The sequence below is a fragment of the Camelus ferus genome, chromosome 2, assembly GCF_009834535.1.
Source record: "Camelus ferus isolate YT-003-E chromosome 2, BCGSAC_Cfer_1.0, whole genome shotgun sequence".
In the NCBI taxonomy this organism is placed as follows: Eukaryota; Metazoa; Chordata; class Mammalia; order Artiodactyla; family Camelidae; genus Camelus; species Camelus ferus.
This window is the reverse complement of record NC_045697.1, coordinates 79429495-79442369: the sequence shown is the minus strand read 5'-3', so window position 1 is coordinate 79442369 and position 12875 is coordinate 79429495. Positions and strand designations below refer to the sequence as shown.

The following is a 12875-nucleotide window of genomic DNA, read 5'->3' as shown; positions in this document are numbered from 1 at the left end:
GGAGTGGGCTGGCTCGGAGTGTAGGGCGGGGCATTGGAGAACGCGGCCGCGCAGGAAGCTCGCAGCCAGTGAGGAATTTGATTGGCGGTTTAGAAAAGGCAGTTCCGCCCGGGGCCTTGGCGGGCGGGCTAAACGTCGGGTCTTGATCTGGTGTGGTCGCGATTCGATGACGTTGCAGACTTCGCGGGAGAAATTCGAGGGTGAGTTTTGCGTAATAGACGGGTGAAGTGAGCTTTTTCCCGGGGTTTCCGGGGAGTGAGGGTGGATAGGCCAGGGGTTTGGGCTAGAAGCGGTGTCGCCGATTTGGCGTGACGCGACAAAGGAATTTGCTCCCTCAGAAGAGGACCGGTAAGGGTGCTGTGTGGAACCCCGATTCGGTCACAGCTTGTTCCGACTCCCTGTAATTATTGGCGTCTCGTCTTCACCGCCTTCCCCAGCTTTGCAATTCCCGTGTGAAAACCAGAGATAGTTTTGCTGTTTGTTTTTAGGACTGACAAAGAGTCAATTCTCCATTGTCATTTGGTTACACAGAATCATGGTAATTAGAATGTAGGCAAATAAGATGTGGGCTTCTTTTGGTTAGTTAGTTGGACTGGATGGTTTCTTAACAGGCTTTGGGGTTCGTGACTCTTAAGCTTTTAAATCTGTGAACCATTTAGGGATTCGAAAGGTCCTTCTTGTTCCAAAACAGGAGGACCAAAAACATCTCGTAGTACTTAGCAGAATAATAGCTCATATTTTAGTGATAACATTGAATTTTATACACAAGTGTATAAAACACAATAATGTATGTGTATGTATTTGTGTGAAGATACGTATGTATTTCTGAATGTATGTAATTATTAAAGAACATCTGGGGTCTCCACGCCAAAGACTTAATATGCACATTAAGCTTTTACTCGTTAGCGGTGGATCAACACATAAATTTTTACAGATGTGGGTAGATTAAGACTTTCAGAAAGCTTTTTATATTTGCACCTCACTTAAATATATGATGCTAAAAACATTTTTTCTGTTCAATGGTTAAGGAAAGGGTGTTGACTCTCCTTTGGGAATAAGGGCTCATCTAAATATTTTAAGATCCAGTTAGCCTTTTCTTTTGAGGTTTAACGTTGCAGTCTAATTTACCAGTTATGAGAGTTTGGACCTTCTCAGTTCCTTTTAAATTGTAAATACTACAAGTAATATTTCTGACTTAGGAAAACAATGGAATTTATTTTGCAGTTCCTAAATAGCATCTAAGTGATTCTAAATTAGTAAATACTGGATTCCTAATCTGTAAATTGTGATGGTAATAACTACTTTTTAGGATTATGAAGCTGATAAATATATGTAAAAGATCTACTCCAATTTTTGCCTGACACAGTAGGTATTCAATAGTCACATAATGTTGTTTTTGTGAATATAAGCACAGAATTTAGACTGCTTAGTTTTGAATTCTGAATCTGTCATTTATTTACTCTATACTCTCAGGCAAATTTACCTATTATGCACCTCAGTTTCCTTTTTTGTAAATTGAATATAAAAAATAGTATCTATACCATAAGGTGTGAACATTGAAAGCATTTTAATAGTGTCTAGTGTATAATTGCACTGAAGAAGTAATAGCTGTTATTAAAGAGATCTGATGTTAATAATTGCCACATGCCAAGCACTGTGTTAACACCATGTAGTCTCATCTACATATATAGAATATCTAACCCATTCAGTGGCCAGAAGCAAGTTGCTGTAAAAGCAGCAGTGAGTGATATGTTTTCCTGGACCTCTCTGTTATCTTCTTGGGGTTCATTAGACATCTAGCAATCCTGTGGGCTGGAGGGGAGGGATACAGGATATGGGTGTTACATTTCTAAAAGGCAGTGTCCCTACCTGTGAACTTTGTCGTGGGACAAGTATTCATATCTCACTTGCCTCCCCCTTTCCCTCTCCTTTCTCCATTCAGCAGCCAGAGCAATCTCTGTAAAACCCATGTCAGATTGTATAATCTTATTCTTAAAATCCTGCCTTAGCTTCATACTGTCTTTATAGAAAGTCCGAATGACTTAGCATAAAAGAGAAGTCCCTCTGAATCCTGTTATTGCTCATGTTTTCAGTCTTATCTCTCACAACTCACTATCTTACACTTGATTGTACTCCTTAGAGTTCCTTAATTATGCCTTGCTCTTTTCCACAGGCCTTTGTACATGTTAATTCCTATCTGGAATTATCTTCCCTGGCATTTTTCCTTGATTAATGGTTATTTCAATTAACAGCTTAGACATGGCTTTCAGGAAGCCTAGCTTGATGGCCTAGACCATGTTGGGTGCCCCTCTTGCCTTATTTAATTGCAATTACTGTTTGTCACCCTACTCTACTGAAAATTCCTTGAGACAAGGAACAGTATTTTTGTTCATTTTAGTATCTCAGCCTAACACAATGTCTACACACAGTAAGTACTAAATATATGTAATTTACAAATAATATGTAGGTGGCCTTTTTTATATGTTTTATATGTATAAAGGAGTAATTTAACCCAGAATTACAAACTATAGCTTTATTGACACCCTTGCACACCTCCCCTGCAACCCACCCCAGATTTCAAACTTGAGCATGTATCACTATAACTTGCAGGACTTGTTAAATCATAGGCTGCTGGGACCCAACCCCAGATTTTCTGATTTAGTAGGTCAGGGTTGGGACCCAAGAATTTGAATTTCTAACTAGTTCCCAGCTGATGCTAATGCTGTTGTCCCAGGGATCAAGGGCAGTAGTTTAGGGGAAAAAAAAAATAATTTTCTTTGGCATCTCCATTTTTCAATTCACTGTCAGTGATTTTAGATTTCCAAATTTGCCTACAAAAACAATTTTATCCAATAGCGTAAGATAACTACAGTACTCACTGCAATGATATTGAAAAGGTTTTTCCTTGGAGAGGTATTATAATGTATAATTGGTCTTAGATACTGTGTTGTGTTAACTTCATGATGTAAAAGGAAAAATTTGAAATGCAAGTGGGCCATCTTGTGGTGACTGAAGCAATTCAGAAAAATGTTTAAAATTGAAGCTCTTTCTGTAAGGAACCAAGCAAGGGGGAAGAGGGGAGAAATCATATTTTCTGATACATATTATGGCATCTGAACAAAGGGTTTGCAGTCTGCTAATTATTTTATATATTGTACTTTTCTCTTTACTTGACAAATTCTTTTCCCACAGTGTGGTGTCAACTATTCTATTGTGTCCTCAGTGACAGATAATTTGATTATACCTGTGTTTACCTTGATAGTTACATAGTCTCGGAACGCTTAGATTCCTCACTCTGGTCAAGAGTTTTTGGGGAAAAATTGTATTTGATATTTAATCTTTTCATTAGGATTGAATATTCTTTGTCATTTTTGATTTTAGGTGGTATAAATAGTTGAATAACCACTGATAATTTTCTGGATCTGACTATATATAATTTCAGAAGGAACAATGGAACACCAAGAATTTATTGTAAGTCTTACCAGTTTTCACTGTTTCCTTTTTTCTTTCTTCCTTCCACAATTCACAAATATTTTTCTAGATTTAGCAAAACAAAACAAAACAAAACAACAAACCCAAGACTTAAAAGCAGCACACTCAGTTAAACTTGAATGTCATATAAACAGTGAGTAATTTTTTAGTATAACTGTGTATGTCTCAAATATTGTCCTATATTCTATGTGGCAACCCTGTATTTTGCCTGCTGTTCATCTTGGTTATACAAAGTCCTTTGGAACAAATTCTTTGGAAGCTTGGGACTTCTTTCTCTTGAAGAACTGGCATGCCTCTTCTATGTAGATTAGTGGTCCTTACCCTGTTTGATCTTAGGACCCTTTCATACTCTTAAATTAAAATTATTGAGGATCCCAAAGAATTTTTGATTATGGGGCTATATCTATTGCTGTCTTTCATATTAGAAATTATAATGGAAGTTTTAAAAATGTTTATTAATTCACTAAAAAATAGTAAACCCGTTACATTTAACATAAATTATATTTTGTAATGAAAAGTTTATTGTTCAAAAATAGTAACAACAGAAAAAAGCATATTGTAAAGAGTAGCATTGCTGTACATTTTTGCCAAATCTCTTTAACATTTGACTTAATAGAAGACAGCTAGATTCTCCAATCTGCTTCTGCATTTAATCTGAAATTGAATCTTGCAGTATTGCACGTGTTTAACCATGGGAGCCTCCACCAAGCATGACCAAGGAACTGAGATTAAAAGGCAAATGACATCATGAAAATAGTTTTGAATTCACAGAACTCTGAAAAAACTCTTGAGGGGGACACCTCTAGGAGTCTCTGGAATCCTGGACCTTGAGAACTGTACAGTTTTTCCCATCCCACCAGTGACTAGGAAGCTCAAAATTATTTTGTTTGTCAGTTAACTTTTCAGTTTCTTCCTTAGGTTTTACCTCTCTTTTCCCCCTCCCTTGCCTTTTACTACCTGGTTTTTTTTTTTCCCCCATTGATGTTTTGTTGTTACTGTTATGATATCTGTGCTTTTATTTTGATAAAAGAGATCTTAAATATGTTTTGTATGTAGGAAGAGTATAAAAATATGTAACATTTAATACCTATAAATGGAAACCATTTCTTTCCTTTGTATTTTTGGAAATAAGGTACTATATACTCATCAAAAGATGAAGAAGTCAAAAGTGTGGCAAGACGGAATTCTAAAGATCACTCACTTAGGAAACAAAGTAAGTGCAAAGCAGTTGACTGCAGAGCCCAAGAGGGGTTCTTGCCTTTTGACTGAATATTAAAAAAAACTCTGTGGATGATAAAATCTTAGATATGTCCATAAACTGACATGATGTGAAAACAGTTGTCAAATGATTCCCACATCACAATGATTAACTTGAATTACAAAATTTCAGTTAATACTATTTCATATATATTGATTTTTTTTATTTTTGAATTAGATTTTCTTTCTTTAGAAGCTTGTCAGGAATTTTGGCACATTTTTTCTTTGTAGATAGTAAGAGTTTAGCTATACAGAAAAAAATAACCTGTTAAAATATATTTCTAATACTGTAATGCTCACAGTGAAATGGTACATATAGAATTGACATACCATTTTAGAAGAGCTGCCAGTTTCTGAAATTATGTATAGAATTCTCTTCTATTTTTGGATTTTCCTTGAATCTGTTATTTTATCATATGATTCTGTCACCCTTGGGAGAATTATTTACTAGGATAATCTTTGACTCTACTAGGTGTGGTGATCCTTCTCTGTGGGTTTCTTTTCCCACCATTATCTCCAACTGCCAAATTTTATTGTTCTCTTATCAGTTCTCATGACCTTATTTAACATCCTTTTTCCTCAATTTTTCATAACACCTCTTGTTCATTAGATTTCTGTGACAACACACTCTCTTGATGTTATTTACTGACCACTTCTAAGTATTTTCTGTGGGCTCATTCTCTTCCCATACTTAAAATTTTTACTCAGGACTCAGGCATACGTGCTTCCGTAAAAAGACAAATCAATCTCTCTCTTTACTTGATACATTTAAAGCAATATGCCTGGTACATAGTAAGCACTTGATAGGTTTTTAAAAAAAAATCAAAACAGGGTGGTGGGAAAAATGGGTGAAGGAGGTCAAAAGGTACAAACTTCCACTTCCAAAATAAACAAGTCATGGTGCTATAATGTACAATATAGCAACTATAGTTAATAATACTGTATTATATATTTGAAAATTGCAGAGAGTAAATCTTAAAGTCCTCATCACAAGAAAAAGAATTTTTGTAACTACGGATGGTGATGGATGGTAGCTAGACTTATGATCATTTTGCAGTGCATACAAATATCAAATCATTGAGTTGTACACCTGGAAATTATATATATATCAAAAATATACCTTGATAAAATAAATAAATGACTAAAGCAGATTGCTCTCACTGTGGGTGGGCTTCATCCAATCAGTGGAAGGCCTAAATAGAAAAAAAAAGGAGAAAACTAGTTTTGCCTTAAGCTTTCAAGTTCAACTTATAAATCCTATTCAATTTATAAACCTAGTTTAGTTTAACTTCTAGTTGAGTCCTTGCTTAATATTTAATCAACTTTAGTTGAACAAGCTAGATACTTTTAAGCTAATTAATCCATTCACTGTCCAATGTGATCCTGTATTCTTTTATGTTGTTCCTATTCAGTTAAGGCCAAGTCTTTAAAATTTTATAGATTTTGTGTTATATTAATAAGATATATGATTAGATTCTGCCTGTCCTGCAAGTCTTCTAATACAGAATCACTGTATTAACCATATGCTAGTGGTATTATCCAATTTTATCTTCAACTCTAGCATATATTTATTGATATACCTCAACTGGTAGGTTATAAGAAAACAAAATAAATACAAGTTAGTCCCAGAGGTTTTGTGTGATCCAGAGAAGCCAATAATCTCATATCCTAAATAACACCTTTGTTTCCAAATCCAAGCCATTGCTTACACTGTTTCTCTTGCTAGTAATGCCTTTTCTCTATGTATTCAAATTCTGACTGTCAGGGTTATTCATCTTTAATTAAGTCATCATTCAACACACATATTTCTCTTATGTACTGGGAAAATTCAACTAAGATAATTTGGAAGCAATGTAGAAGAGCAGTTAAATGTCAAATAGACGTTAGCCTGAATCCTGCTCTTCACTTATCAGATGTTAATTAATCCATTCACTGTCCAATGTGATTCTTGGTAAGAAATCTGATTAAAGCACTACTCAGTACCCAACCCGCAGCCCTAAGGAAACATTAGTCTACTTATTATCTCTACACATTTGCATATTCTGGCCTTTTCATATGGATGGGGTTATGGAATAAGTGGTCTTTAGTGAATGACTTTTTTAGCATGTTTTCAAGGTTCATCCATGTTGAAGGATGTATCAATACTTCATCCCTTTTTATTGCTGAACTAATATTCGATTGTATGGATGTATCACATCTTGTTTATCCATTGGTGATTAACTTTTGAGTTGCTTTTACTTTTTGGTATTATGAATAACGCTGCTGCGAACATTTGTTTGCAAGTTTTTGGGAAGACATGTTTTCATTTCTCTGTATGTATACCTAGGGGTGGAATTGCTGGATCATTTGGGAACTCTGTTTATCTTTTAAAGAACTGCCAACAGTTTTTCAAAGTGATGGAAACTAATATTTAAGGGGCTAGTGGAGAAACCACTATGAAAAATGGCTAGAGAGACCCAAGGAGAAAGCCAGAAAATGATAATCACTTTAGCTTCTATTTTCTCCCATATCCCTCACATTCAACAAGTTTTATTCATTAAACTTCTTAAACAATTGTCATATCCCAGTGCTGATGACTTATTTCAAGCACTAAGTATCTCCTCAATCCTCCATACCATGCTGGTACAGTTATCTCTTTACTGATGATCTTTTTTCTTCATACTATTTCATATGTATTGATTTTTTGTTTTTGTTTTTGAGCTCATTCCAGTTCTGTTTTCTCCACAATCCCATCCCAAGATTCTCCTGGTAGGGATTAAGTTCTTGAATTTCTTGTATGTATGCTTTTGCTCTCTTGCACACACTGAATGGATATTTAGTAAACATTTGCGATAGATGCACTTTCTAATCCAAGTTAACAAAGGGGGTAATCCTTTCGTTACATGATTTACTTGTATAACACTTTCTGATTTGCTTTTGAAGATGTTTAAGAAAAAAAGATGTCTCTTTTTTTAAAAACATTTTTAACGTTTGTTTTGTCTTAATACAGGCAATTTTATATGATGACAAAGGACAGTGTTTGGAGAGTATATTTCTTAAGTGCCCTGAGGTATTTTAATGTACCTATCTTTTAAGTTACTGTTAAAAAATCTTATTTCCTTTATAAATATTGTTAAGTAGTATAGTAATAATGGTACTAATACTAATAATTATAGCTATTAAGTATTGAACATTTATTATTAGCCAGACTCTGCTAAAAGCTTTTAGATCTTGTTTTATTTAATGTTTATAAACCCTGTGATTTTTGTAGACTAGGAGTGTAGTACAAAAGGTTAAGTAACTTGCCCAGGTTCAGAGTTATAGTGGTAGGGCTGGGATTTGAACCCAGAAAGTATCCAACTCTATTATGTGGTTTTGATAAGGAGAGAACTACAGTGGGATATATTTTGTGAAATTATCCTATTTAAAATATTTTCTCAAATAGCCTATTTTCCTTTGTTGGAAAAGGAAGGAAACGGAACTAAAGGGAACTAAAGGTATAAAGAATAAGAATATTAGAGTTGTTTGTTCTGGTTTCATTTCCCACTTTCACATACTTCCTACCTATCCTAACCTTTCTGTATTTAACTTACACACTGTAAAATGTAGACTTTAGCCAGACTTTACTGGGTTAGTCTGACAATTATAAATAGCTTATGTTAAGTGCCTAGCAGTTTAGTACGGTGATGCTAAAAGTATTAAAATGCGTATTTCTATTATCATTGTGTTGATTTTGGCCATGTTACTTAATCTATTTAAAAATTTTATATGACATGAATAGTGGTTGTGGAATTTTTATACTTATTGAAAGAGGGTCTATGAGAAATGCTATTTTATTTGATGCTTATTTAGTGGTAACAACTGCTGTTATTATTTTGTTTAAAATTATTCATGAGTAAAGATTAAGTATTTTATCTATGATAATACACAGATTTTGTGTTGTAAACTAGATTGATAATCTTATTTTTATGCTACAGTCAGGAAGGTGGCAAGTACTATATTTTGTTTTTTAAGGTGATTAAAAATGCTTTTTTTGGATATGATTATTTAAGTAACAATTTATAATACTTTAGTGATAATTATGAGCATGTATCCAATTCACATTAATTTATAAAAATATATAACTTATTATTTAATAGCTTTAATTTTTAAAAATTACATTTAGTTTTATGGATTCTAAATGAAGTCCTTGAGAGGAGACATATTTTTCTTGCTTGTCTTTGTATCCCCCATGTATAACAAAAGTCCTCGTATACATCCCTAATGTGTATTGATGAATAAACAAATTAGTGACTTTTTTGTTGTTGTATTACTTTTTTTGTGCTTGTTGATAGTTAACTAGTGCATAGTAATAAAATTCATTCAACAACTATTTATTGAATATCCATTATGTCCTTGCTTGTGCCAGTAGCTTATTAGAACACATAGATAATCAGATAATTAGATGTATATGATTCTGACATTTATTCTTTAAAATTTAGGTGAAACCTGGAGATGATTTAGAAAGTGATCGTTACTTAATCACAGTCGAAGAGGTTAAAGTTGCTGGAAGCATAGATATTAAACAGGATGTTAGTAAAGAAGCACCAGCGGTAAATTCAAAGAGGTTTTTATCTTCTGGCCAGTCCCTTGGATGTCAGCCTTCTGGTTTGAAAAGGAAGTTTACTGTAAGTTTCTCTGTTGAAAATAATAAATCAATGTATGTTTACAAAATTGTTTAAAGAAGTAGTGAATTTTGAAGGTTCTGTGTTGTGTTATTAAAACAGTATTTTGTAGTATATGGTTAGCTAGAAAGGAAGAAAAACCTAATTAGAATAATCTTAATACAGATGAGTGTTTGCATTTTAACTTAGTAAATTTTATATTTTAATTATTACTTTACCTTGTGAAACGTACACTTTTTTATTTAGTTCTTTTCACATTTTCTTTGTAGTTTATGAAATAGCTAATAACTGTTTAATATTTTTAGGGTTTTCAAGGACCACATCAAGTGCCAAAGAAAATGGTTATTTCAGAAAATGGTGAATCAGCTGCTTTACTTGAGGCTAAGAAACCTGGCCCTATTTTTCTTTCTCCATTCTACAGTACACCTCCTTTGTTTTCTACTGTTGGCAAGGAAGATATAAATAATATGACAACAGACCATGGGAACATTGTCTCTTATAAGAACAGAGAAAGAAATGGCATACCTTTTTCTTCTGTTGTCTCTACACCATCCTTTGAGATTAACCGAGAAATGCTATGTGAAGAAAATTATCTTTGTTCTCCTGTCAGTTCTGTAAATAAGCATTCAGATTCTTTACTGACCAACGAGCCCATGAAAAGAGAGAGTTTGGTATCTCACTATTCAGGAGTTTCACAAAACATTAGAAGCAAAGCCCAGATATTAGCTCTGTTGAAGTCCAAGCCAATTAGTACGTCTAAGGAACTAAATTCTGAGATTACAAGACATTTCCCTCAGATAAAACCACAAGGAAGTTTAAAAATTCCTACTAAGTCAGAGTGCTTAATTGAACAGGAAGAGGATGCTGAGGTGAAAAGCACAGAAAGTTTATACCACCACTATCAATCAGAAAATGCCATGAGAAATAAAAGCCGGTGGGCCATATATTTATCTTCACAGAGTTCAACTATGCATTCTTCTTCAGTAGAAGGGAATGATACAGAAAAAAACCCGGAGGCCCAGGGAGGTAATATAAATTTAAATTCGAAAGACCTTTTTGTGCAAAAAAGGATACAGTTCTTTGAAACAAGTGCTGAAAAGGGAAAAAAGTATAATGAAGACAAGCCAGTAGATGATAATGATCAACCCTGGGATCAAGAAGTAAAATTAGAAACTCCTTCATTCTGTGAAAGCTGCAATTTACCAGTTACCTGTAGCAATGTAGAAAATGATGGCTTATTATCAGAATCTGACGTTCCAGAAAATAATAAAATGCCTGTTAATCACAAGTACCAGATGGATATAAAAGAATCAATTCTCAGAGAAAAGGCTCAGGAGATAAATATACATGGAACACCAGAAAGGGCATATAAACATCTACAAATTGAATCTAGTAACAATTCTGGGATCTCTGATGACATTACTGATACGTTTTCTAAAAGTAATACTGATAATGAAAACCTTAGTAGTATTCATGAACCTGTGAATAATGTAGCACAACCACTTGTGGAGGTAACTTTTAATCTGAACAATTTTGAAACCAGTGACACTGAGGAGGAGTCACAGGAAAGCAATAAAATCTCCCAGGATTCAGAGGGTTGGGTAAAGGAAACTTTGGTTCATGACAGCATTTCAAGATGTGAGAATGTAAGCGGTAACAAAGTTGACAGTGAACACTTGCCTCTCTCAGTGCCTATTGGGGGCAAACTTTCAGAGACATTTCCTATGAAAGAGATTCTACCATCACAGTTTTGTGATAAAACTTGTGTAGGCTTTGACATGGGACCTTGGAAAGCTGGAAACACTGGAAAAGAAATAAAAGAGGAGTGTAATGACACATTAAGCAATTTTGACTCATCTTTCGAGTGGACTGATGATGTATGCATAGGTAATAATGAAGACACTAGTGAATCTATCCAAAAAGTCAGAGTTAACTATGATTTTGCTTCACACCCAAATAAATCTATAGGTATAAACACAGATTTACATAGTCCTCAGTTTTTAAACATATCCAGTAATCAGAATCCTGAAAACAGCCTGTTTTCAGAAAAGGCTCAGCCTCAGCCTTTTTTTGTGGGAAGTGACTTAGACAAAAATACTGAACAGGTTTTACCATTAACCTCTAGCAGTGACAACAGTATCCGACTATTAAATGCGAATCAGAATCACTCTGAAGAATGTATTGCACTTGGTAAATCACATAGTCACGTTTCCAATTCTTCGTTTTATCCTCTGGGGAAAAAGCATCCTATTTCCAAAGACACAGAAGCACATGTTCCTGAATCTGAAGATTTGGGAAGGAGTAGATGTTTACAGCAGGATGCTACTGAAGTGGGAACTGTTGGAGAAGGCAAACAATATGGGAATAATCCTAGAAATTCTTCAGAACTTTCTGGATTAGTAAATAACATTTTCCTATTAAAATCATTGTCTGAACACAGTACGGCTTTAGAAGGCTTGGAAATACTGAAAAGGAAAAATAACTCCTTTAAACAACAAGGAACCCAGCAGACATATGAGCCAGGTAGCAATCCTGAAGGTTAAAATGGCATGTCTGTTTCGGATTGTTCTCTTTATAGTTCAGAGGATAAGAAGATAGATACTTGGTCTGGAGGCTACATTGAAGAATTACATAGTATTTAATATTTAAATAGGCAATACATATACTTGGTAAAACCAATTCTAATAGAGGATACTGTAGTGAAAAGTAAGTCTCCTTCCTACCACAGTTCTTTAGTCTACTCATAATTAGCCACGCTCTGCCTCCAGGGTATCCTTCCAAAATATGTTGTGCGTATGTATATAGGCACATATAAGTGAATATATATATATATGTATGTATGTGGTTGTGTGTGTGTGTGTGTGTGTGATAATTCATGATATGATACATTTTTGTACATGTGCCAGGAGATAACTTTTTTAAGAAAAAAATCATAATTTCATACTGGTATCTCTCATGTCAATTCTTAACCGCAGGGTTCCTCTTTCCTTCATTCCATTAATTGTGTTTCTTTAGTCTTACAGTGGAAAGAGCCCTGGGGCCCAACATCAGTGTATTTACTACCTCAGTTCTACAGTGCACACCAAATGGTTTCCAGGTTGTTAAACCATTATCACTAGTAGCAAAAACCAAATTTCCTTGGAGTTTTGTTTTTCTTTGTTTTGGGTTTTGTTTTTGTTTTTCATTTTTGGAATTTTTTTTTTTTTTGCTTTGGTTTTTTTTTTTTTTTTTGCAGGGGGAGGGGGTTTGTTTTTAAGAGTATGCCCTGAGACTACAGAGTTGGATTATTATGTTCCAAAGTTACTGAGTTACCTTTTATCTCTTGGTATGATTATGTTACCATTTTATATAAACATAGTTAAGTTCGTTGTTTAGTTTATATTCCATGAGGGATTTTTTGCCACCCTTGTCGATTTGTTTTTCTCGGATTCCTTCCTTATGTCTTTTATCCTATCACTGCCAACCTGCTGTAGGCAACCAATA

General features: G+C 34.3%; 1 protein-coding gene across 6 annotated transcripts in view; it reads left to right on the top strand.

The window, feature by feature from the left end:
• The first annotated feature begins 100 nt into the window (after positions 1–100).
• Positions 101–12875, top strand: part of ZGRF1 (zinc finger GRF-type containing 1) — a 59044-nt gene continuing 46269 nt past the window's right edge. For 4 of the 6 annotated variants that reach the window (XM_032462176.1, XM_032462166.1, XM_032462184.1 and 1 more), the window contains exons 1-6: positions 101–200; positions 3382–3471; positions 4625–4705; positions 7739–7798; positions 9210–9395; positions 9698–11915. In XM_032462176.1, the coding sequence (XP_032318067.1) occupies positions 3451–3471; positions 4625–4705; positions 7739–7798; positions 9210–9395; positions 9698–11915 (2566 nt within the window). In that variant the 5' untranslated portion in view covers positions 101–200; positions 3382–3450. The other 2 variants (XM_032462192.1, XM_032462174.1) reach the window with 2 other exon arrangements.